The sequence below is a fragment of the Oncorhynchus clarkii genome, chromosome 2, assembly GCF_045791955.1.
Source record: "Oncorhynchus clarkii lewisi isolate Uvic-CL-2024 chromosome 2, UVic_Ocla_1.0, whole genome shotgun sequence".
NCBI classification, from domain to species: Eukaryota; Metazoa; Chordata; class Actinopteri; order Salmoniformes; family Salmonidae; genus Oncorhynchus; species Oncorhynchus clarkii.
The window spans coordinates 76,172,364-76,195,270 of record NC_092148.1 but is presented as its reverse complement, the minus strand read 5'-3'; the positions used below and the strand labels follow the sequence as shown (position 1 = coordinate 76,195,270).

The following is a 22,907-nucleotide window of genomic DNA, read 5'->3' as shown; positions in this document are numbered from 1 at the left end:
ATCATTTTATTGACCAAGGCTTGATCACAATCAGAGAGAGCGAGGGAGATGTGTGTGTGTGGATTGAGCCTCCGACAGGCTGAAAAGTGTAACAGGCACACAAAAACTGAATGTGTTTGAGAGGGAGTTAGACATATAGATAGAGGAGTTAGAGAGAGGGGGATAGAGAAAGAGAGCGACATGTACATACCATAGTCAACATGTATGTGCCACAACAGAAAATGTCCCTAAACTGATTGATAGCCCTATGCCATAGATAGCCATGGCTGCATCCCAATAATATTGCCTTTCTCCTAAAGTGTACACTTGTACACTAGGTTACTTCAGACAAATTTAAAAGCATTGGATTGGTGAAGGCTTGGGCTAGTGGGATGTTCCACCATATTAGTCAGTAAAGGGAAGTAAACTATCACACACTTTGGGAGGAAGGAGATATAATTGGGACATAGAATATTTCTAATTTAACTGTAAATCATCCTGATATGGGGCACTGTTGATATCTGTGGGATTGAGGGAGAGTATTGTTGGTACATTTGACTGTAGTTGTAGGCTGTTTATCAGTGAAGCAACACTGCACCCTGGTGCTCAGTTTACAAACCTCAATCACTATGTCAAAGATCTATCCCCACCATACATTTCCAGATAAGGAAGGCTACTATATCAAAACTAGTTTTACATATTTGTTTTTCATATGCAAAGGTCACACAGTCATGTCTCTGAACCTTTCCTTGATAAACGTAGCCTATACCATCCACTATACTATACCTATATAGTGATTGCATGTTGCCATCTAGTGTCTAGATATTCAAACTGCATGTTTCCTCACCCAACTACCCACCCATCCCTTGTCTCATGAATACAAACTACTAACTACAGTATCACGGTCACCATCACCCAAAATATGATGTTCCCCTTACCGCATGCTTCAGGAGAATGTAATTCAATTGAAGGCCATAATACAATAGGGTTTGGTTATTAGATTAATCTCAGAGATGGTGTTTACCTTATGATCCTTGCAGAGGTTTTTGATTGAAATTTGATCACATCTGAAATTCTGCATTGGTAGAGCTAATATCTAGGCTAGAATAGGTGTTATTTGGTTGAAATCAATTTTGAAATGATAGCATTTTAACTTAAATACATATAGGTACATACATAGCCTCACGACAACACGTAATAAAGAGTAGACTATATGCGATGCATCACATGCGTAGGCTTGTGATTGTGATGGGCTGCCCACTAGGCCTACCAACACATTGTGTAATATTTGTTTGCCGTGCTTATCCGGGTCCTGCGCAACTAATCATGACGCGGGCAGGCAGCAAACACTTTTGCCAACAACCTACAAAATAAACTCAATATTCAAACTATGGTGTTTAAAGTAGGCTGTAAATAACTGATTTAACATAAAACATTGCGTTGCTAGGATAGTAACTATAAATCATGCCTTTGTGGAAAAAAACACAAAATAGCCAGAAGTAAGCCAATGTAAGCACACCACAGAAACCTGAGCGAGCGAACCTTACATAACTGGTGACATTGACCAATCAGATTCGTCCATCTCCATCCTCGTACCTCTGTGGGTGGAGATGTTGGCGAATAATATATATTTTTTTGTGGTTGACAATGCCGTCTGAAAACGAAGAACATTACAATTGCTTATTGGAATACATTCGAATGATATTGGAACACAAATTTCGGATCAAAACTTTCTAGCAAGATATTGCTATCGGCCTATTTTAGTTCACTCGCTACGACTCAACGCAAGGATTCATTTTTTTTGAACTGCTATAGGAAAACAAGCAATATAGCATGTCGAACATCATTTTAAGTGTTATTTTTACTTTCGTGTTGAAAATAATTAACAATGTTAACAATGTTAACAATATTAACAATGTCTTACATTTAATGCGCTCTATACAAAGTTGATGCGATCGAGACCTGTCCGTACACTGTATTTATCAGAGGCCACCAAATCAATGCGGCAACAGAGAACTCATCACAATGGACAAATTGATGGAACAAGGTTAGATAACTTTAGTAGCTCTACATTATAAAACCAGCAAGGCGACAGAACCGAAACACATTTTGGGCAGGCGAGGGATATTGTTTTAATTCGTGAGCGTTTTGTGGTCAACGCTGCGGTATCAAAGAAGACTCGTGTACATAACAAGAAGGGACAGCAAGTGAAATGGTTGGCAACACGATCCATTGGTTCAGGAAGGGCCTGCGGCTCCACGACAACCCCTCGCTGAAGGAGTCTATCCGGGGAGCTGACACCCTTCGATGTGTTTACATCCTAGACCCCTGGTTTGCAGGGTCCTCCAACGTGGGCATCAGCAGGTGGAGGCAAGGACGTTTTTTTTATTTTGCCACCTCACATTGTGTTGCACTCACACCAAACACAGATGTGTGTAGCACAGATGTAGGTCACACATCCTGCATTCAGAAATATTTAGTTATGAATGACATGAGTGTGTTTGGTGTGCCACCTAGGCAGTAAAGTAGGGCATCCCTAGAAGCACCACACGGAATAGGATATTGTTATGCAGTGCATGCAAACAGTTATAGTACATTTTAAAAGTAGGGCCTAGTGGTTATGAATGACATCAGTGTGTGTGCCCCTAGGCAAGAAAGAAGGGCATCCCTAAAAGCACCACACTTATGTACACAATTATAGTACATTGACTGCAAATGACTAAGTTAATACAAAAAATACGGAGAAAATTATTAGCCTACAGTAAATTGAGTTAAACAACTATGTGCAAAAATGGAAGTGATGGCATTCCAGGGGACCAATGACTGTTGCAATAACTGCTTGACCTTGAATTCCCTTTCATTTAGCCCAGATACTATGTTGCTTTAGTTTGGACACTTATGACAACTTTAATTTAAAGCATAAAGAGAAGGGGAGAATAGCATACTCAGTTTAAAGAAGTGAAAGGGAGAATTACATGTAGACAACATACCCTGTATGTGGGGAAACTCCGTTTCTAGGACCATAACAATGGTGAGCGTTGTGATGTGTTCTTCATTGAAACGTGTTCAGGAGAGTACATTTCTGCAGGTTTGAGAACATGCGTAGCAGTAACAATGATGTAAGTTACCCTGGAAGGCAGGGCTTAGTAGGGGAAAGTGGGCACTGTGTCATGAGGGTGGTTATGGCACTCTGCTCTCCTCGCAGCTCTGACCTATGCAGCTGTGACCAATGCAGCTGTGACCTACAGTACCAGTCAAAAGTTTGGACACACCTACTCATTCAAGTGTTTTTCTTTACTTTTACTATTTTCTACATTGTAGAACAATAGTGAAGATATCAAAATTATGAAATAACACATATGGAATCATGTAGTAACCAACAAAAGTGTCAAATAAAAATATACTTTATATTTGAGATTCTTCAAAGTAGCCACCCTTTGCCTTGACGACAGCTTTGCACACTCTTGGCATTCTCTCAACCAGCTTCACCTGGAATGCTTTTCCAACAGTCTTGAAGGAGTTCCCACATATGCTGAGCACTTGTTGGCTGCTTTTCCTTCAATCTGCGGTCCAACTCATCCCAAACCATCTCACTTGGGTTGAGGTCAGGTGCTTGTGGAGGCCAGGTCATCTGATGCAGCACTCCATCTCTCTCCTTCTTGGTCAAATAGCCCTTACACAGCCTGAAGGTGTGTTGGGTCATTGTCCTGTTGAAAAGTAAATGATAGGCCAACTAAGCGCAAACCAAATGGGATGGCATATCGCTACAGAATACTGTGGTAGCCATGCTGGTTAAGTGTGCCTTGAATTCTAAATAAATTACAGACCATGTCATCAGTAAAGCACCATCACACCGCCTCTGTGCTTCACAGTGGGAAATACACATGCAGAGATCATCCGTTTGTAACAGTATAATTTTAGACCGTCCCCTCGCCCATACCCGGGCGCGAACCAGGGACCTTCTGCACACATCAACAGTCACCCTTGAAGCATCGTTACCCATCGCTCCACAAAAGCCGCGGCCCTTGCAGAGCAAGGGGAACTACTACTTCAAGGTCTCAGAGCAAGTGACGTCACTGATTGAAACGCTATTTAGCGCCCACGCTAACTAAGCTAGCCGTTTCACATCCGTTACACTCACCCCCCTTTTGACCTTCCTCCTTTTTTCCGCAGCAACTAGTAATCCGGGTCAACAGCATCAATGTAACAGTATAATTTTAAACCGTCCCCTCGCCCATACCCGGGCGCGAACCAGGGACCTTCTGCACACATCAACAACAGACAACCACGAAGCATCGTTACCCATCGCTCCACAAAAGCCGCGGCCCTTGCAGAGCAAGGGGAACTACTACTTCAAGGTCTCAGAGCAAGTGACGTCACTGATTGAAACGCTATTTAGCGCCCACGCTAACTAAGCTAGCCGTTTCACATCCGTTACACGTTCACCTACTCTCATCAGACCAAAGGACAGATTTCCACCGATCTAATGTCCAATGCATGTGTTTGTTGGCCCAAGCAAGTCTCTTCTTCTTGATGTCCTTTAGTAGTGGTTTCTTTGCAGCAATTTGACCATGAAGGCCTGATTCACGCAGTCTCCTCAGTTGATGTTGAGATGTGTCTGTTACTTGAACTCTGAAGCATTTATCTGGGCTGCATTTTCTAAGGCTGGTGACTCTAATGAACTTATCCTCTGCAGCAGAGGTAACTCAGGGTCTTCCTTTCCAGTGGCAGTCCTCATGAGACCCAGTTTCATTATAGAGCTTGATGGTTTTTGCGACTGCACTTGAAGAAACTTGACATTTTCCACGTTGACTGACCTTCATGTCTTAAAGTAATGATGTACTGTTGTTTCTCTTTGCTTATTTAAGCTGTTCTTGCCATAATATGGACTTGGTCATTTACCAAATAGGGCTATCTTCTGTATACCACCCCTACCTTGTAACAACACAACTGATTGGCTCAAACGCATTAAGAAGGAAAGAAATTCCACAAATTAACTTTTAACAAGGCACACCTGTTTATTGAAATGCATTACAGGTAGTGGACTACCTCATGAAGCTGGTGGAGAGAATGCCAAGAATGTGCAAAGCTGTCATCAAGGAAAAGGGTGGCTACGTTGAAGAATCTCAAATATAAAAACGTTTTTGATTTGTTTAACACTTGTGGTTACTACATGATTCCATATGTGTTATTTCATAGTTTTGATGTCTTCACTATTATTCTACAATGTAGAAAATAGTAAACAATTAAGAAAAACCCTTGAGTGAGTAGATGTGCCCAAACCTTTGACTGGTACTGTATATAGTGTATATTTAAGCAATAAGGCCCAAGGGGTGTGCTATATGGCCAATATACCACAGCTAAGGGCTATTCTTAAGCACGACGCAACGCGGAGTGCCTGGAAACACCCCTTAGCTGTGGTATATTGGCCATATATAAACTGATTACCAACTTAATTAGAGCAGTAAAAATATATGTTTTGTCATACCCGTGGGATACGTTTCGATATACCACGTCTGTCAGCCAATCATTATTAAGCGCTTGAACCACCAAGTTTATAAATAGGCCTAGCCAATATAAAGTTCCGTGTGTGTGTGTGTAATCTGCTCCAGGTCAATGGAACAACTGAAGCTTAGACAGGAGTTAGCCTAGCCAGCCCTTTAGAGGCTTCGTCTGGAGAGCGTTTGTTTGACCTGCAGTCGGGGTTCGCTGTCCAGAGGACATAAACCGTTACCATTAGACAATTGTAACAATGCCAGAAATATTCATTAAAATGTATGCACGTTTTAGTTATAGACATTGTTTCTGTTACTATATATTTTTCTGAATGGTTTGCTTCATCTGATCATCAGGGCCGCCTCCAGAATGAATCACTTGGACGGGATTTGATTTCCATAAGGGGGTACGTGTTTATTCATGGGACCTCCTATGTGTGCATGCGCTACACAATAAAACATGTTTAAATTAGAATCGCTGGACCTCGAGCTAATGAGCAGTTATTCTGACTAAAACATTCTAACAATGTAATTAGTACATTTCATATATGGTATTGCAAAAATAATAATTTGGTTGTGTTTATGAATAACTTAGGTAATATTAGAAAAACATTTTCTTCAAATAATAATACAAAAGCATTTATCAGTTTCTGTAACTGTAAGATGCATGTAAAAACACATTCCAGTGTTCAATTAAAAATATGTGGAGTGGCTTTTTTACAACTATGAAACAGAAAGGATACGTGACGGAACGCGGAAAGAGCTTCTTTTTATAATGGCAAAAAAAAGAATACTACCCCAACTTCCAAGATGCACCGTCAGCAAGATGCGTGGTTAAATGATGAAAACAACATCAGTAGCCTAAACATCATTAGAAGCACCAAGAGTGCTAGATAAATAGTGAAAATAAATCTACGCACAATACACCATAATGACAAAGCAAAAACAGGTTTCTACAAGTTTTACTAATTTATTAAAAAATTAACGCAAATATCACAAGTATTCAGACCCTTTACTCAGTACATTGTTGATGTACCTTGGCAGTGATTACACCCTCGAGTCTTCATGGGTATGACGCTACAAGCTTGGCAGACCTGTAGTTGGGGAGTTTCTCCAATTCTTCTCTGCAGATCCTCTCAAGCTCTGTCAGGTTGGATAGAGAGCGTTGCTACACAGCTTTTTTCAGGTTTCTTCAGAACTGTCCGGTCGCGTTTAAGTCCGGGCTCTGGCTCGGCCACTCAATGACATTCAAAGACATGTCCCGAAGCCATTCCTGCGTTGTCTTGGCTGTGTGCTTAAGGTCGTTGTCCTGTTGGAAGGTGAACCTTCGCCCCTGCCTGAGATCCTGAGCGCTCTGGAGCAGGTTTCATCAAGGATCTCTCTGTACTTTGCTCTGTTCATCTTTGCCTTTATCCTGACTAGTCTCCCAGTCCCTGCTGTTGAAAAACATCCCCACAGCATGATGCTGCCACCACCATGCTTCACCGTAGGGATGGTGGCAGGTTTCCTCCAGACGTGACGCTTGGCATTCAGGCCAAAGAGTTCAATCTTGGTTTCATCAGACCAGAGAATCTTGTTTCTCATGGTCTGAGAGTCTTTAGGTGCCTTTTGGCAAACTCCAAGCGGGCTGTCATGTGCTTTTTACTGATGAGTGACTTCTGTCTGGCAACTCTACCATAAAGGCCTGATTGGTAGAGTGTTGCAGAGATGGTTGTCCTTCGGGAAGGTTCTCCCATCTCCACAGAGGAACTCTGGAGCTCTGTCAGAGTGACCATCGGGTACTTGGTCACCTCCCTGACCAAGGCCCTTCTCCTCCAATTGCTCAGTTTGGCCAGGTGGCCAGCTATAGGATGAGTCTTGGTTGTTCCAAACGTCTTCCATTTAAGAATAATGGAGACCACTGTGTTCTTGGGGACCTTCAAAGCTGCAGACATTTTTTGGTACCCTTCCCCAGATGTGTGCCTCGACACAATCATGTCTCTGAGTTCTCCGGACAATTCCTTTGACCTCATGGCTTGGTTTTTGCTCTGACAGTCATTGTCATCTGTGGGACCTTTTTATATAGACCGGTGTGTGCCTTTTCCAAATCATGTCCAATCAATTAAATTTACCACAGGTGGAACCCAGTCAAGTTGTAGAAACATCTCAAGGATGATCAATGGAAACAGGATGCACATGAGCTCAATTTTGAGTCTCATAGCAAAGGGTCTGAATACTTATGTAAATGTTGTGTTTGATGCAAGAAACCACTTTACAAAACAAAATGCATTATTATTCCCATACCATTATTACAGAGAATGACACATTATGCTACTGCCTACTGGCTACTTAGCAGCACATACAACATTGGCCCTTTAAGACAAAAAAAATCTATTTTATCCGACACACTTTTCAAAGATGTCTAGAAATGTCCACATTTTGTGCTCTTGTAGAAAGCAACCACTCCCACATTGCTGACTACACATGATCTATACCTGGGCTAATAACTCATTATTAACCTGTAAAGTAGTAGTCATCGTCCCTGCTCGAGCGTCTACTCATTCTGGGTGACTCGAAACAACGTCATCATCAAGCTGCCTTTTCTTCTTTGACCTAGATGTGCACCGACAGAAAGAGATCCATCAACCTCAGATAGATCATCAGAGCGAACGAAACAACGCCCCTCTGTCGCCGTAGGTGTAGACCATGTATCTGATGCTGTCTGGACAAAAAGAGTATGGCATGTCATACGTTTTTCTGTCCAGACAGCATCAGATACATGGGATATATATAGTAAAATCAAATTGTATTGGTTGTATACACATATTTAGCAGATGTTATTGCAGGTGTGGCGAAATGCTTGTAGTAAAACCAAGCGACACTGTTTCTCTCACTAGTTTCAGCAGAGGAAGAGGCGAAGCTCCAAAATCTATCCTGAATTAGCCCAATGTGTTTCTATGGTCATAATATGCAGACCTAAGCTTGTCACCTGTATTCCCGCCGTTGGGACAATGACTCACATTGTTAAAAAGAGAAATGAGCATCTCGTCATTATATACAGAACTCTGGTTTCAGCCAATTGTGAATTAGAATGGTAAGTTGGCAGGTGCGCTGTTCAGATGCTGGCTTCCCCTAAAGTAAATGGATGTTTTGCCAAAATTATATAATTACTCCAGTCTAAATAAAATCATTCAAAATACTTTACCATAAAGCTTGGCTTAGCCACAGAGGATCATTAGCTGTGGCTTGTTGTGGATTGCTGTGAATTGTTTCAAATCACAAGTGCTTATGCCTATTTGGGAAGCCAGCAATTTGGACAGAGCGTGTGGCAATAGGCCTAACTGATTATTGAGTTGAGGCTGTCAGTGAAACGCATCTAAAATGTGTGAAGATAATGACTTGAGTATAATTTAAAAGGTTGAGACAAGAATGGGAGGGGTGTGTGTCAAAGATATGGGCGTCTTTCTCCAGAATGCATGTACTCAGCTCTCCAGAATGCATGCACTCAGCTCTCCAGAATGCATGCACTCAGCTCTCCAGATTGCATGCACTCAGCTCTCCAGATTGCATGCACTCAGCTCTCCAGATTGCATGCACTCAGCTCTCCAGATTGCATGCACTCAGCTCTCCAGATTGCATGCACTCAGCTTTCCAGATTGCATGCACTCAGCTCTCCAGAATGCATGCACTCAGCTCTCCAGAATGCATGTACTCAGCTCTCCAGAATGCATGCACTCAGCTCTCCAGAATGCATGTACTCAGCTCTCCAGAATGCATGTACTCAGCTCTCCAGAATGCATGTACTCAGCTCTCCAGATTGCATGCACTCAGCTCTCCAGAATGCATGCACTCAGCTCTCCAGAATGCATGTACTCAGCTCTCCAGATTGCATGCACTCAGCTCTCCAGAATGCATGCACTCAGCTCTCCAGAATGCATGTACTCAGCTCTCCAGAATGCATGCACTCAGCTCTCCAGAATGGATGCACTCAGCTCTCCAGAATGGATGCACTCAGCTCTCCAGAATGCATGTACTCAGCTCTCCAGAATGCATGCACTCAGCTCTCCAGAATGGATGCACTCAGCTCTCCAGAATGTGCTCCTATGTTTCCTGCCAATTCTTGCACATTCATTGTTTCATTGTGTGTGAATTGTTTGCCCTTTGATTGTTTATTTTTTTATCAATTCCCCATTAGACCTAGTAACCATTAGGCCTAGAAAATGTACAGTAAATTCCTATCATTTGGTTACATTCATTTCTGTATTAGTCACTTATCGTTCTCATTCTCGGAGTGGAGTTCACAACCTGCTACACTTGTGTCAAACAAGTTTTGGTTTATGTCATATTTATGTCACCATTTAGGAGTTTTGTCAAATAAAATCATATTTTGTTTGTAATGCTCCATGTGAACATTGAGCATCTATGTGGTTTCTCTGTCCTGGTAAGGTTGAGGGAACAGCTTGCCAACCTTCTGAGTTGATACAATGTTGCACTTCACTAATGATATGATATGTCAAGTCAAGTCAGATAGAAAGGGAGGCAGACAGGCGGAGTAGTGATTCATGCGATTGAAAGAACCTGAATTTCCATCAGGATATTAAAAAATATATATATATTTTTAATGTATTTGTCGGCTTTAGGCCTATGTTTTTTACTTAGTTGACGATGGAAGTTATAGGCCTACTGCTGCATTGGCCTATAGGCTATCTCTGACTTCCATGTGCTCATTTCTTTAGCCACCCATGGATCACTGGTGATCTTGCATTTTTATCATTAACCATGTGACAATTATTTTGAGAAACTAAAACGTTATTATTAAAATGAAACTGTTTACCACGAAAATGCGCATATAAAAAATGATCACAACTGCCACGTAGATTGGTAGTATAAATTGTAAGCTTCCTCAAACTTGAAACTCACGAGTTGCCTATGGTCTTTATTAGAACACCCATTTCACACAGGAGGTCCCGTGGAAAAAAACAGGCCTGCCTATAGAAATCAAATGCGTGTCCATCTGATTCGTTCTGGCACCGGCTCTGCAAATAAATAATATACAAATATTTTATTTTGACTGGCAAGGAGGTAGGGCAGGCCATGTCCACTAAGGCCCGTCCATAACGCTGTCCCTGAGCCCCATAGCATCTATTTTGTAGTCTGGTAACATCTCACCATTGGACACAGAGGCTTGCATTCATTTAAATTCAGTTTCAACCTTTCAATATTGTGTTATGTTCGCTTTGTGGTCACCTTGCATTATCCCACTGTTCAAGTGTATGCATGAAGATGACATTTCTTGTAGGGCCACTAGTTGTCATAGGCTACACTACTCTTTCAGATATCACATTTTAAAACCTCCCTGCAGTGCTGCTGCTAACCACCCGACACAGACGATGCAATCTCAACCACACTGCACACTGCCCTAACCCATCTGGACAAGAGGAATACCTATGTGAGAATGCTGTTCATCGACTACAGCTCGGCATTCAACACCATAGTACCCTCCAAGCTCGTCATCAAGCTCGAGACCCTGGGTCTCGACCCCGCCCTGTGCAACTGGGTACTGGACTTCCTGACGGGCCGCCCCCAGGTGGTGAGGGTAGGCAACAACATCTCCTCCCCGCTGATCCTCAACACTGGGGCCCCACAAGGGTGCGTTCTGAGCCCTCTCCTGTACTCCCTGTTCACCCACGACTGCGTGGCCACGCACGCCTCCAACTCAATCATCAAGTTTGCGGACGACACAACAGTGGTAGGCTTGATTACCAACAACGACGAGACGGCCTACAGGGAGGAGGTGAGGGCCCTCGGAGTGTGGTGTCAGGAAAATAACCTCACACTCAACGTCAACAAAACTAAGGAGATGATTGTGGACTTCAGGAAACAGCAGAGGGAACACCCCCCTATCCACATCGATGGAACAGTAGTGGAGAGGGTAGCAAGTTTTAAGTTCCTCGGCATACACATCACAGACAAACTGAATTGGTCCACTCACACAGACAGCATCGTGAAGAAGGCGCAGCAGCGCCTCTTCAACCTCAGGAGGCTGAAGAAATTCGGCTTGTCACCAAAAGCACTCACAAACTTCTACAGATGCACAATCGAGAGCATCCTGGCGGGCTGTATCACCGCCTGGTATGGCAACTGCACCGCCCTCAACCGTAAGGCTCTCCAGAGGGTAGTGAGGTCTGCACAACGCATCACCGGGGGCAAACTACCTGCCCTCCAGGACACCTACACCAACCGATGTCACAGGAAGGCCATAAAGATCATCAAGGACATCAACCACCCGAGCCACTGCCTGTTCACCCCGCTATCATCCAGAAGGCGAGGTCAGTACAGGTGCATCAAAGCTGGGACCGAGAGACTGAAAAACAGCTTCTATCTCAAGGCCATCAGACTGTTAAACAGCCACCACTAACACTGAGTGGCTGCTGCCAACACACTGACACTGACTCAACTCCAGCCACTTTAATAATGGGAATTGATGGGAAATGATGTAAATATATCACTAGCCACTTTAAACAATGCTACCTTATATAATGTTACTTACCCTACATTATTCATCTCATATGCATACGTATATACTGTACTCTATATCATCGACTGTATCCTTATGTAATACATGTATCACTAGCCACTTTAAACTTTGCCACTAGCCACTTTGTTTACATACTCATCTCATTTGTACATACTGTACTCGATACCATCTACTGTATCTTGCCTATGCTGCTCTGTACCATCACTCATTCATATATCCTTATGTACATATTATTTATCCCCTTACACTGTGTACAAGACAGTAGTTTTGGAATTGTTAGTTAGATTACTTGTTATTACTGCATTGTCGGAACTAGAAGCACAAGCATTTCGCTACACTCGCATTAACATCTGCTAACCATGTGTATGTGACAAATAAAATTTGATTTGATTTGACATGTTTCATAAGAGTTCCAAGTAGAGTACAGCTGGTGACAAGCCCCAGACAGCATTTACTGAAGTGTGAATTGAAAAACACAACAGGAGGACACCATTCTCAGTTGAGGGTATAGGCCGGGTGATGGGATGCCACCCTAGGGGAAGTTAGTCACCTAACACAGAACAGGATGTCAGTCGCCCTCTCTTAACTTGGTTGATATCCATGTTGTCATATCAAACAGTAGGCAAATTTATTGGCCGCATAACACAATGATGACACTAATATATGCCATTTAGCAGACACTTTTAACCAAAGCAACTTAGTGGGAATCAAACCCACTATCTTTGCATTGCAAGTGCCATGCTCTACCAACTAAGCTATAGAGGACCACTGTGTTGTTATCAACACTGCCTATGTAGTTTGAGGACAATATCACAGCAGAATGGGGAAGGTCGAGCCGAGGAGTGTTGTAGAGGGTCAGTCCAGAAGTCCTGCCCCAGGGGCCCAGGCTTATCACAAAGTATGCTAGTTTACCTCGGCGGAGAACTACTGTTAGCCAGAGATGTTCTTTAAATGTTGATACAGACTTTGTGTTCTCTTACTCAGGAATGTATACTCCCATTCTTATGAGGCCTTGTTGCACTAGCTGTGATTTTCCTGTTGAGGGAGGCAAGCAGCTGTCATTTTGTTGAACTACTTTGCTGTGAGCTGAAGTGTACTACAAGGCTGGGATGTTAGTGACCTTATTGTTAAGGTAATGGACTGTAAGTTCCATTCGGTCATGATTGTCCACTGGATGTTTCCACTTGGTGTTTTAAATTGTATGCCAATTAGGCCAGTTTTATACCAGCAGACAGAGGAGTAGGCCTATGTATGTAGGTTAACTGCGAGGGCATGATTCATTTTGGTGGTGAAATGTTTTCTTTCATCCTTAGCCTAGCCTATATTGTCATCTGTTTGTTTGAGTGTTTATGAGGGAAACTGATTGAGGGAATATTCATCTAACATCTTCTAGCCTAACTGATTGACTTGTTGTTCAGGGGGACATTGTTCGATAGGCTAAATCATTCTGAATAATGTGACGAACTGAGAGAAGTAGCATCGCATGTTTGTACTTCCTCTCCACCCGCCCTCTGATCTTTCCGGTTCAAGCTATTATCATTTTGAAGAAGCCAAGGCCTTTGACATGAAGACCTATGATACAACATGCCTCACATGATGGATCATATGAAACATGGATCATTTTTTCAGTCACTAATGTGGCTTTTGGATCATCATTCAACTGAAATACCATGACCTGTTGTTTTCCTGAGGACAAATACCCAATGCACTGCAGTACCCATTAATTTACTGTATTTAACTAAATCAATGCCTAAAACTATTTCCTCTCTGATATACAATCACTTGATTGATCATCCCCTCTGTTTGATTCCAGGTTCTTACTACAATGTCTAGAGGACCTAGACGCCAGCCTCCGCAAGCTCAACTCCCGTCTGTTTGTCATCCGGGGCCAGCCTACTGATGTCTTCCCTAGGCTGTTCCAGGTATAGTCAACAGTCATACTTACTTTACTGTAGTAAACCCATTACACTACTGTACCATACATACACTTACGGTACTGTTCATGTAGCCTATAACTCATCGAAATACATTAGGCTATGTCGCATAGAAATACAGTATGCCCCATAGAAGCACTGTCACAGTAACTGTACCGTAAATCCACTTTATCAGATATGCTGATACAGTGAGTGACTCACAACTCAATATTAGGAAGGTGATTATTAATATTTTGTATATTCAGTGTATATGTGAAACTATTTGAATTCCATTGGAATCCATGTTATTTTCTATGAAGGCCTTTCTGTGACATCCACTATCTCTATTTACAACGGTAAAGGTCCCCTATTTATAATGTTGAGTTACCTTGTTCCCCTCTCTCTCTGCTTCCCAGGAATGGCAGACCAGCCAGCTGTCTTATGAGTACGACTCTGAGCCCTTCGGCAAGGAACGTGACGCCGCCATCCAGAAGCTGGCCAGCGAGGCCGGTGTGGAGGTTACTGTCAAAGTCTCCCACACTCTCTATGACCTGGACAAGTGAGTGACACACACACAGTCTTGTACAGGTTATCTTGTGGGGACACACAATTCAGTCCCATTCAAAATTATATTTTCCAGAACCCCATCCTGTACTCTTACCTTAACCCAAAAACCTAACCCTAAACATAACTCTAGCTCCTAACCCTAAAACTAACCATTAACGTAACTCTAACACTAATCCTAACCTTAACCCTAAACCACCTAGAAATAGCATTTGACCTCGTGGGAACTAACAAAATGTCCCCAGTTGGTCAAGTTTTTGTTAATTGACTATTCTTCTGATCCCCACAAGAATAGTTAAACACGCGTACACACACACACACACACACACACACACACACACACACGCGCACAGTAGATATTGTGAGAATACAACCCAAGTGATCAAGTTGTGCAAATACGCAAACATGATGTATTAGCAACATATTCATGAACAATACCATGATACTAGTGTTACGTGATGCACTAAATACCTCCATGTCTCTCCATGTGTCTCTGTAGGATCATCGAGCTAAACGGAGGCCAGTCCCCTCTCACCTACAAGCGTTTCCAGGCGCTCATCAGTCACATGGATGCCGTGGAATCACCCGCTGAGATCATCACTGCTGAGGTCATGAGGAAGTGTGCCACGCCCATCAGTGATGACCATGACGACAAGTTTGCCGTGCCCTCCCTGGAGGAGCTTGGCTTTGAGACCGAAGGCCTGGCTACAGCAGTATGGCCAGGGGGAGAGACGGAGGCCCTCACTCGCCTGGAGAGGCACCTGGAGAGAAAGGTGAGGAGTAGTCCCTTCTTTATATCCCAGCACTACTGAGCCAGTGTGGTGGACACACAGTACTAGGGTTGGGGTCAATTCCATTTCAATTCAGTCAATTCAACCCCCCTCCAAAAAAACGACCTTGTTGACTTTATTTTCTGAACTCCTTGTCAGTGTGTTGCACTGTATCCCAAACACTAACCTTCTGTGTTCCAGGCATGGGTGGCCAACTTTGAGCGTCCCAGGATGAACGCCAACTCCCTGCTGGCCAGCCCCACAGGCCTCAGCCCCTACCTCCGCTTCGGCTGCCTCTCCTGTCGCCTCTTTTACTTCAAACTCACTGACCTCTACAGGAAGGTGAAGAAAAACAGCTCACCGCCCCTCTCGCTCTATGGCCAGCTGTTGTGGCGCGAGTTCTTCTACACCACAGCCACCAACAACCCCCGCTTCGACAAAATGGAGGGCAATCCGGTGTGTGTGCAGATCCCCTGGGACCGCAACCCGGAAGCGCTGGCCAAGTGGGCCGAGGGGAGGACAGGGTTCCCCTGGATTGACGCCATCATGACCCAGCTGAGACAGGAGGGCTGGATCCACCACCTGGCCAGACATGCTGTTGCCTGCTTTCTCACTAGAGGAGACCTGTGGATCAGCTGGGAGGAGGGCATGAAGGTAGATACTGGGGGAAGGGGATGTTAGAGGGAGCGGGGAGACGAAGTGACAAGTAGGTAGAACATGTATGACTGTGATATCTGACCGTGTGTGTGTTTATTTATCTGTCAGGTATTTGAGGAGCTGCTCCTGGATGCAGACTGGAGTGTGAACGCAGGCAGCTGGATGTGGCTCTCGTGCAGCTCCTTCTTCCAGCAGTTTTTCCACTGCTACTGCCCTGTAGGCTTCGGCAGGAGGACGGACCCAAACGGAGACTACATACGGTAAGAAGACCCTCCCTACACCCAGTTGTCCACCCCTCCACTATATTTAGCCAGTGTGGTACACAAGTTATTTTCCTTTTGAAGTACTCTCATAGTAATAGACCTCAGTGCTTTATTTCACCATGCTTGTAACATGTAGGACATGCAGAATACCATGACAAACTGCTAGACCACGATGTCACGTCAAAACACTTCATAGAGTCTTGGTTAAATGTCCTTGCTGAACCCACTAGAAATGTACATTTGTTTCTCGATTGTTCATTGCAGAAGAAGTGTGTCACCGTGGTTCTTTTTTTTTTAAACAATGTAATTTCTCTGTTTGGTTCTTCCAGGCGCTATCTGCCCATACTGAAGGCCTTCCCAGCCAAGTACATCTTCGACCCCTGGAACGCGCCCGAGAGCGTGCAGAAGGCATCCAAGTGCGTGATCGGCATGCATTACCCCAAGCCCATGGTGCACCACACCGAGGCTAGCCGCCTCAACATCCAGAGGATGACGCAGATCTACCAACAGCTCTCCTGCTACCGCGGTCTGGGTGAGCACCGAGCACAACCTGCTGAAACTACAGCTAATAGCCTGAAAATCCGCTTAGAATCAGCCATTTTCTGGTACTTACTCAAATGATTTCAATGATAAGCTATTCAGCTATTCAAAGTGTCTCAGAATAGGCATACTGATCTAGGATCAGTTTTGCCTTTTTAAATCATCATAATTAGGGAGGGCAGACCTGATCATAGATCAGTACGCCTATTCTGAGATTCTTTGCCGATACAGTGACTTTGTTGTCTTTTATATTATCATTATCAATTGTTCTCTATGGGGGTGTGGTAGACTGACTGCAAAACTCTTCTTTTGTCCCCACTTCACAGGGCTGCTCGCGACAGTGCCTGCTAATCCTAACAATGGTGGAAATGGTGTGGGGACCTCCCCTGAAGAAATCCAGCATGAGGCAGTCGCTCAAGCAGGTAAAGACCCTCTACATCCTCCTCGGTTCCTTGGCTGTCCTTACCACAGCAAAACCTGCATTTTCCAAAGAGTAGGGTTAAAGGACAAATTAACTTTTTTTTTTACCAAATTGAACTTGTCCTTTAATTAACCTGCATATTATCTGCCCATCTCATCTACATCAAGATTGAACTGTGAATTCATCCATCTCAGATATGTGGGTCGTGGGTGGAAGTTAGAAGAGTCAAAGCAGACACCCATAACCAATTTAATAGGGAACAATATCATGTTTTTTTTTTATTCAGGCAGAGGACATGCTGCCGTGAAGCGTAGCAGTGAGGACCTCACACCGGGGGGTAGCAACAAGGCCCAGAGGCAGACCAGCAACTAGTCCCTGATGTGGAAGGGTAGAGGAGAGGGGGTACCAGCTACCCTGTTGATCTCCAGTAGGCTCCACCAGCACTTGAAGCGCTGCATCCTCCTCCCCTGACTCTTCAACTTTACAGGAGCACATCTACCTCAGTGGTGTGAGCAGCAGTAGGAAGAGATGGAGCAGAGGAGAGGAAAGGAGGCTGCTAACATCCCACATTGAACTATGGGGAACATCAAATCACATGATCCCCAAAGAACTGATCGCAGCATCGCGGTCTGTGACATTCAACCTCTGTGGAGAATCGCAAACGCACAGTCGCACTGTTCCCAGTGTTACTAGATAGAGGTGATGGTGTCAGGACAGAAGCCCTTTCACGAGATGACTCCCGATAGTCTTTAACATGCACACCACCAAACTGTATTTTTTGTGGTGCTGGGAATACAAGCCTGAGTTCCATTTATAATAAAAGATGATATACACACGTTTGTCCTCTTTCCCCAAAAAAGATGTGGTCCCTTTGGGGATATATGTATGTATAGAACATGGAGGCACACGTTATATTTGCTGAAAGAACACTGGGGGGTGACTGTTTGATCCTGAGGGCATGTTATGTGCAGTCCTAGGCATGGAGAATTGCATCAGCCTCAAGCTGAGGATGACTGATGACCCAACTTGGAATCATGAGGTCAAATGGTCAGGAAACACTTATTATTCTATGGGGTATAATGCTGTCAGAAGTTCAGAAATATGAGTTTCCAATAAGCATTTTTAAGGCAGCATAACCTCTGTAAAAACCTTTTTAAGGGAATGATGTAAACGTTTCTGTATAAGCGTGTGAGTAATTCAACTCAAAATGTACAGTAAAAATGGTATATTGCATGTTTTTTTTGTTTTATTTTTTTTTCTGGTGAAGTTGTAAACCAATTGTTATTTTTGTATAAAGACTGACTGTTCTGTATAATGCTGTAATAAAAGGAGCAAAGTAACACTGGCTCAAAGTAATATTTATTGTAGCATAATGGTTTGTTTTATGTCATGGGTATGCAAATATTGTTTGTTGTAAAGCTCAATGAGGAATGCAAAGTGAAAATGATGCAAAGTAAAATGAATCAAAACTAAAAGATTCCAATTGCTGCAATGTATCTATGCTGTAATCAGTGGTAAACATGGACAGCCACTTTGGTCACGTTGCATCCAGAAAAAGCTGTTCCGGATGTGTGCGCAAAAGACTATTAGTGTAACGGATGTGAAACGGCTAGCTAGTTAGCGGTGGTGCGCGCTAAATAGTGTTTCAATCGGTGACGTCACTTGCTCTGAGACCTTGAAGTAGTAGTTCCCCTTGCTCTGCAAGGGCCGTGGCTTTTGTGGAGCGATGGGTAATGATGCTTTGTGGATGACTGTTGTTGATGTGTGCAGAGGGTCCCTGGTTCGCGCCCGGGTATGGGGAAGGTCTAAAGTTATACTGTTACATTAGCATGGGCAGCGCCACTGAGGGCTTCCACCATAAAAATTAAGTCAACTGGGTGGGACTTCCAACTTCATTGGCTGATCCCTCCTGGTGGACCTCTCATGTCCAACTGGGTCATCAGGAGGGATCAGACAATCGTGAAGATATCAAATACAATGGCTGGAATGGAGGGAATGGAATGCCATTCCATTTGCTTCAATTCCATTTGCTCCATTCCAGCCATATAAAATCTGTTCTCCCATCAGCAGCCTCCATTGATGTCCACAGTTGTTTTTGTCATACCCGGAAGAACAAATCAGTGATTTTTGTCATTATGCAATTAAATTATCCTCTTAAACTTGCCTGCATATCAGTGTATTATATAAACACTTGTAATCTTGCAGACTGGTCTCATAGACTAGATGTAAGATAGTAAACTCAAATCTGGAACATTCAAATTATTATGGTATGTTAAATTTGGTATGGTTACATATGGTTGGTTGAGAACGTTTGTATTTGAGCTAATTAGCAACTTTGCAACTACTTACTCATTTTTAGTTACTTTGCAACTACTTAGCATGTTAGCTAACCCTTACCCTAATCCTAACCTTAAAACCTTTCCCCTAACCCTAGCCATTTGTACTTAATGCAATTCGTAACATGTAACACGTAACATATCATACGAAATGGTTGATGGATATCCACAAATTCATACATACTATACGAAATGTAACATATTATACTATAGTTCTCAGATTTACTTACTGAATAATACGAAATGCTCTGAGACCACGTTGCAACTGTCTGTAAACCAGACAGTTATACCTTCAATTGCATCGGCGATGTGTGCGGACAAAGTACAGAGGAAGCCTCTGCGGCTCATCACCGCTGCGTGCAACAACATGGGAATAGGACAAAATGGACAGTTGCCATGGCATTTACCGTGAGAAAACTCATTATTCTTTTTTTTTAGATTAGGCAATGTTATATAATGTAACGGTTTCAAATTTAAGCTATTTAAAACCCAGCATTACAAATTACACAATTGCGTGATTGTTTGCATTATTCAATGATAACAATGTGATAATTTATTATTCATAGAAAATAGGCTCCTTGAAACTCATTCACATGTATACTTGGATCATTAATTGATGCGCATTCTACATTTGTGTCCTAAATGCATAATTAGTTTACGCATTTAATGTTGGCCAGTTGTGATTGAAGTCGGATTCCATTATGCTTATTAAGATACTGTACACTTAGTAACTTGATAACACTTAATAGCACTGTAGCAATGGATCTAGTTTTTGAATAAATGGGACACTTTTGCATTTCAGTCGTCTGTAACTTCTTTCGACATCTATCCAACATATTAGCCCAACACATTATATATTTTCTGAAATACTCAAGATGTTTCCTAGTCACATAAACAAATGTTGATATCATATTCACAGGAGACATGACACAACCATTTCTGTACTCTGAGTCAACCATATTTTCAGTTCACATTTGGTAGACTGGGACAGCAGGTTAGATGAACTGGGGCACCATAATTATAGTCCTAATTGTACCTCAATTACAATTAAGTAAAATGTTGTGTAATTAGGAAACATCTGAGGATTTCAGAAATATATCATGTGTTTGGCTAATATCTTGGATAGACGTCTGAAGAGGTGACAGACAGATGACTGAAATGCAAAAAGTGTCCCACTTTTTCTGAATTCACTCAAATAACACTACAAGAACATTTACAGGATATAGTACTACAAGAAGTAGAGCCCTTTCTAACCTAAGTACAGGGGGTCGCTAATGTATCTCTTTCCTACATTGGAAAATACTTTAAGACTGTCCCACTAGCTAGATATAGTTGGTAACGCAGGACAAAAAAAAGGCTGAATTACAAAATGTAAACATTATATTGGAAACTTTTTTATGTGTTTTGATGCACCAGTACATGTAGGCCTATGAACATTTACATCACAATTTTATGATGTGCTTTATGGGGTGAGCTTCCTGTTTGAAGCTTGCTCTGCCCCGCTCTATATGTCACACCAATGAAGTGGTCTGATTTTGGTCATGTCATTTCTCTGCAAGGTTTTAGTAAAAAATATTTTGATTTTATATTGTCAGACCAGTAAATGAACGCGTCAGGATTAAGCTGTCCCAGTTTATATGATGTCCCACTCTTTCCGAATTCACCCCACGTGTATTTCAATATGAATAAAACATTTCAAGTTGTGTTTCACTGCTTTGAGTCCATAGACAGGAGCATTGCGAAAGGATATTGGTCCAATGGTAATGAATGTATAAAATATTGCTTTCACAGGACAGAATTCAAATTATTTTTGGACACTACCACAAATGTCTCCCAACCAGTTAATTTTGATTGATTTCCAATATGAATCCATGGCTTTTAGGTTACAGTGTGCCAACTGTATGATGAAATAGTAGAGCACAGGGAAATGCAGACAATGAAGCTGGGTTGAAATGCACTTTTTATGTAACAAGTATAGATAATACAACTTGAGTTAATCAGCCATTGATAGTTGGAAAGCAATATCCACTATTAGGAACTTAATAGTTACTAGTTCCAAATGATCACACTAGGCCTACTACCAATCACACACACAATCCACAACCTAACAAAATGTTTTTAAACTTCAATGAGTCTGGTATTCAAAGTTGGCCATGTAAATCATTTCAGTCGATCATTTAGCCTAATGAAAACAGAGTCAAAGATAGTCAATATAGATTTCGAAATGATTGGTTATTTTGTGTCACTCACTCCTCCCAGCACAGTCCCGGAGCATGCCCACTTTCTCTGTCAGGATTTCGACAGTGGTGTCGGCCTGGCCTTGCTGCAACCCCTCTGTGACCTGATGGAGACTATCTGGGTGGCCCACAGGTCTTTCAGGTAACTGTTGAATCTCATTGTGGATGGTGGGAAGTTTGTGGTACAGTATGATCTGGGCCCTTATTCATAAAACCTCTCAGAGTAGGAATTCTGATCTAGGATAAGTTTATAGTTTTAGATCATAATGAATAATATTACATGGATGGGGGGGGACCTGATCTTAGATCAGCACTACTCTGAGATGCATTATTAAAATGGGCCCAGGACTTTAAATCCAATATATGGGTTAGGAATTTTAAGTTGATCAAAATGGATTAAATTGTTCATTATACTAGGACAGTCCATCCACTAAATTAGGTCATTACCTTTCCCTTGTAATCAGAACGCCCTGATGCATCCCTGGTGTGACCGTGTCTACCTCACTGACATCATGGCTGACTTCCACTGTGATGTCTTCTTCCCGCAGTTTGACCAAAGCATTTTTAGAAAACAAGAGAGATGAGGAAGCGTATTTAATTCTCTGCTCTCTTGGCTCTAAGCAGTGCAGCACTGTTTCCTTACACTTTGGACTGTTTTGATTAGTGGATATATTCTCTGTTCAGACTGACCAGGTCCACTCCACACACGTCAGGCCAAGTGTTAGAAAGCATCATCAATCTGTCTAAATTGTCCCTTTGTTTCCCTTAACCTCAAACTAGGTTTCCTGGAGTACCAAATGAGATTCAAGAGGAGAATGGGGTTACATTTCAATTAGAAGTTTTCAAGAGGGAGATCTGTGGAGCTGAATAAATACAAACATTCTGACTATTCTTTGTCAGACCTTCAGTGCCTTTTTTAACTGGCATTGTGGATTGAGATGTTAAGTTGATGTCGGTTTCTACCCATGTATATCCCATTTTATTTTTATCATGTTTATTCAGATCTACTCGTGAAACTAACATAAAATGTAGTGAAGAACTGTATGAATGCAATAAACAATGTTTACTACACCACATACAATAAGAAGGGTATCCTATCGGAACCTTGTGTTCTGTTGGCCAGTGCAATTCTAATAAAAAATCATTATCCATTTACAAGTATATTACAAATGCCCCACTCTGCCTCTTATCTCATGTGTCTGTGACTGCATCAGC

The 22,907-nt window shown here is 42.5% G+C and overlaps 2 protein-coding genes across 6 annotated transcripts; both read left to right on the top strand.

Annotated features, from left to right (window-relative positions):
* The first annotated feature begins 1,890 nt into the window (after positions 1-1,890).
* On the top strand, positions 1,891-20,251 carry LOC139373831 (cryptochrome-1-like). 5 transcript variants are annotated; one of them, XM_071114908.1, is made up of 11 exons: positions 1,891-2,118; positions 2,154-2,249; positions 2,310-2,349; positions 13,805-13,913; positions 14,321-14,463; positions 14,968-15,241; positions 15,440-15,892; positions 16,004-16,155; positions 16,488-16,690; positions 17,025-17,120; positions 17,406-20,251. In XM_071114908.1, exons 2-11 carry the CDS (start codon positions 2,192-2,194, stop codon positions 17,489-17,491), a joined length of 1,614 nt encoding a protein of 537 aa, XP_070971009.1. In that variant the 5' UTR covers positions 1,891-2,118; positions 2,154-2,191; the 3' UTR covers positions 17,492-20,251. The 5 variants fall into 5 exon arrangements, 4 of the variants coding, with proteins under 4 accessions (XP_070971009.1, XP_070971000.1, XP_070970989.1 ...); XM_071114899.1 differs by adding an exon at positions 5,832-5,881 and having other exon boundaries at positions 2,154-2,349; XR_011627614.1 differs by having other exon boundaries at positions 2,154-2,349; positions 16,488-16,763; positions 17,406-18,460.
* On the top strand, positions 19,763-22,563 carry LOC139378148 (dihydrofolate reductase-like). Its single transcript, XM_071120558.1, has 4 exons — positions 19,763-19,863; positions 21,715-21,814; positions 22,157-22,272; positions 22,470-22,563. Exons 1-4 carry the CDS (start codon positions 19,763-19,765, stop codon positions 22,561-22,563), a joined length of 411 nt encoding a protein of 136 aa, XP_070976659.1.
* The last annotated feature ends 344 nt before the right edge of the window (positions 22,564-22,907 follow it).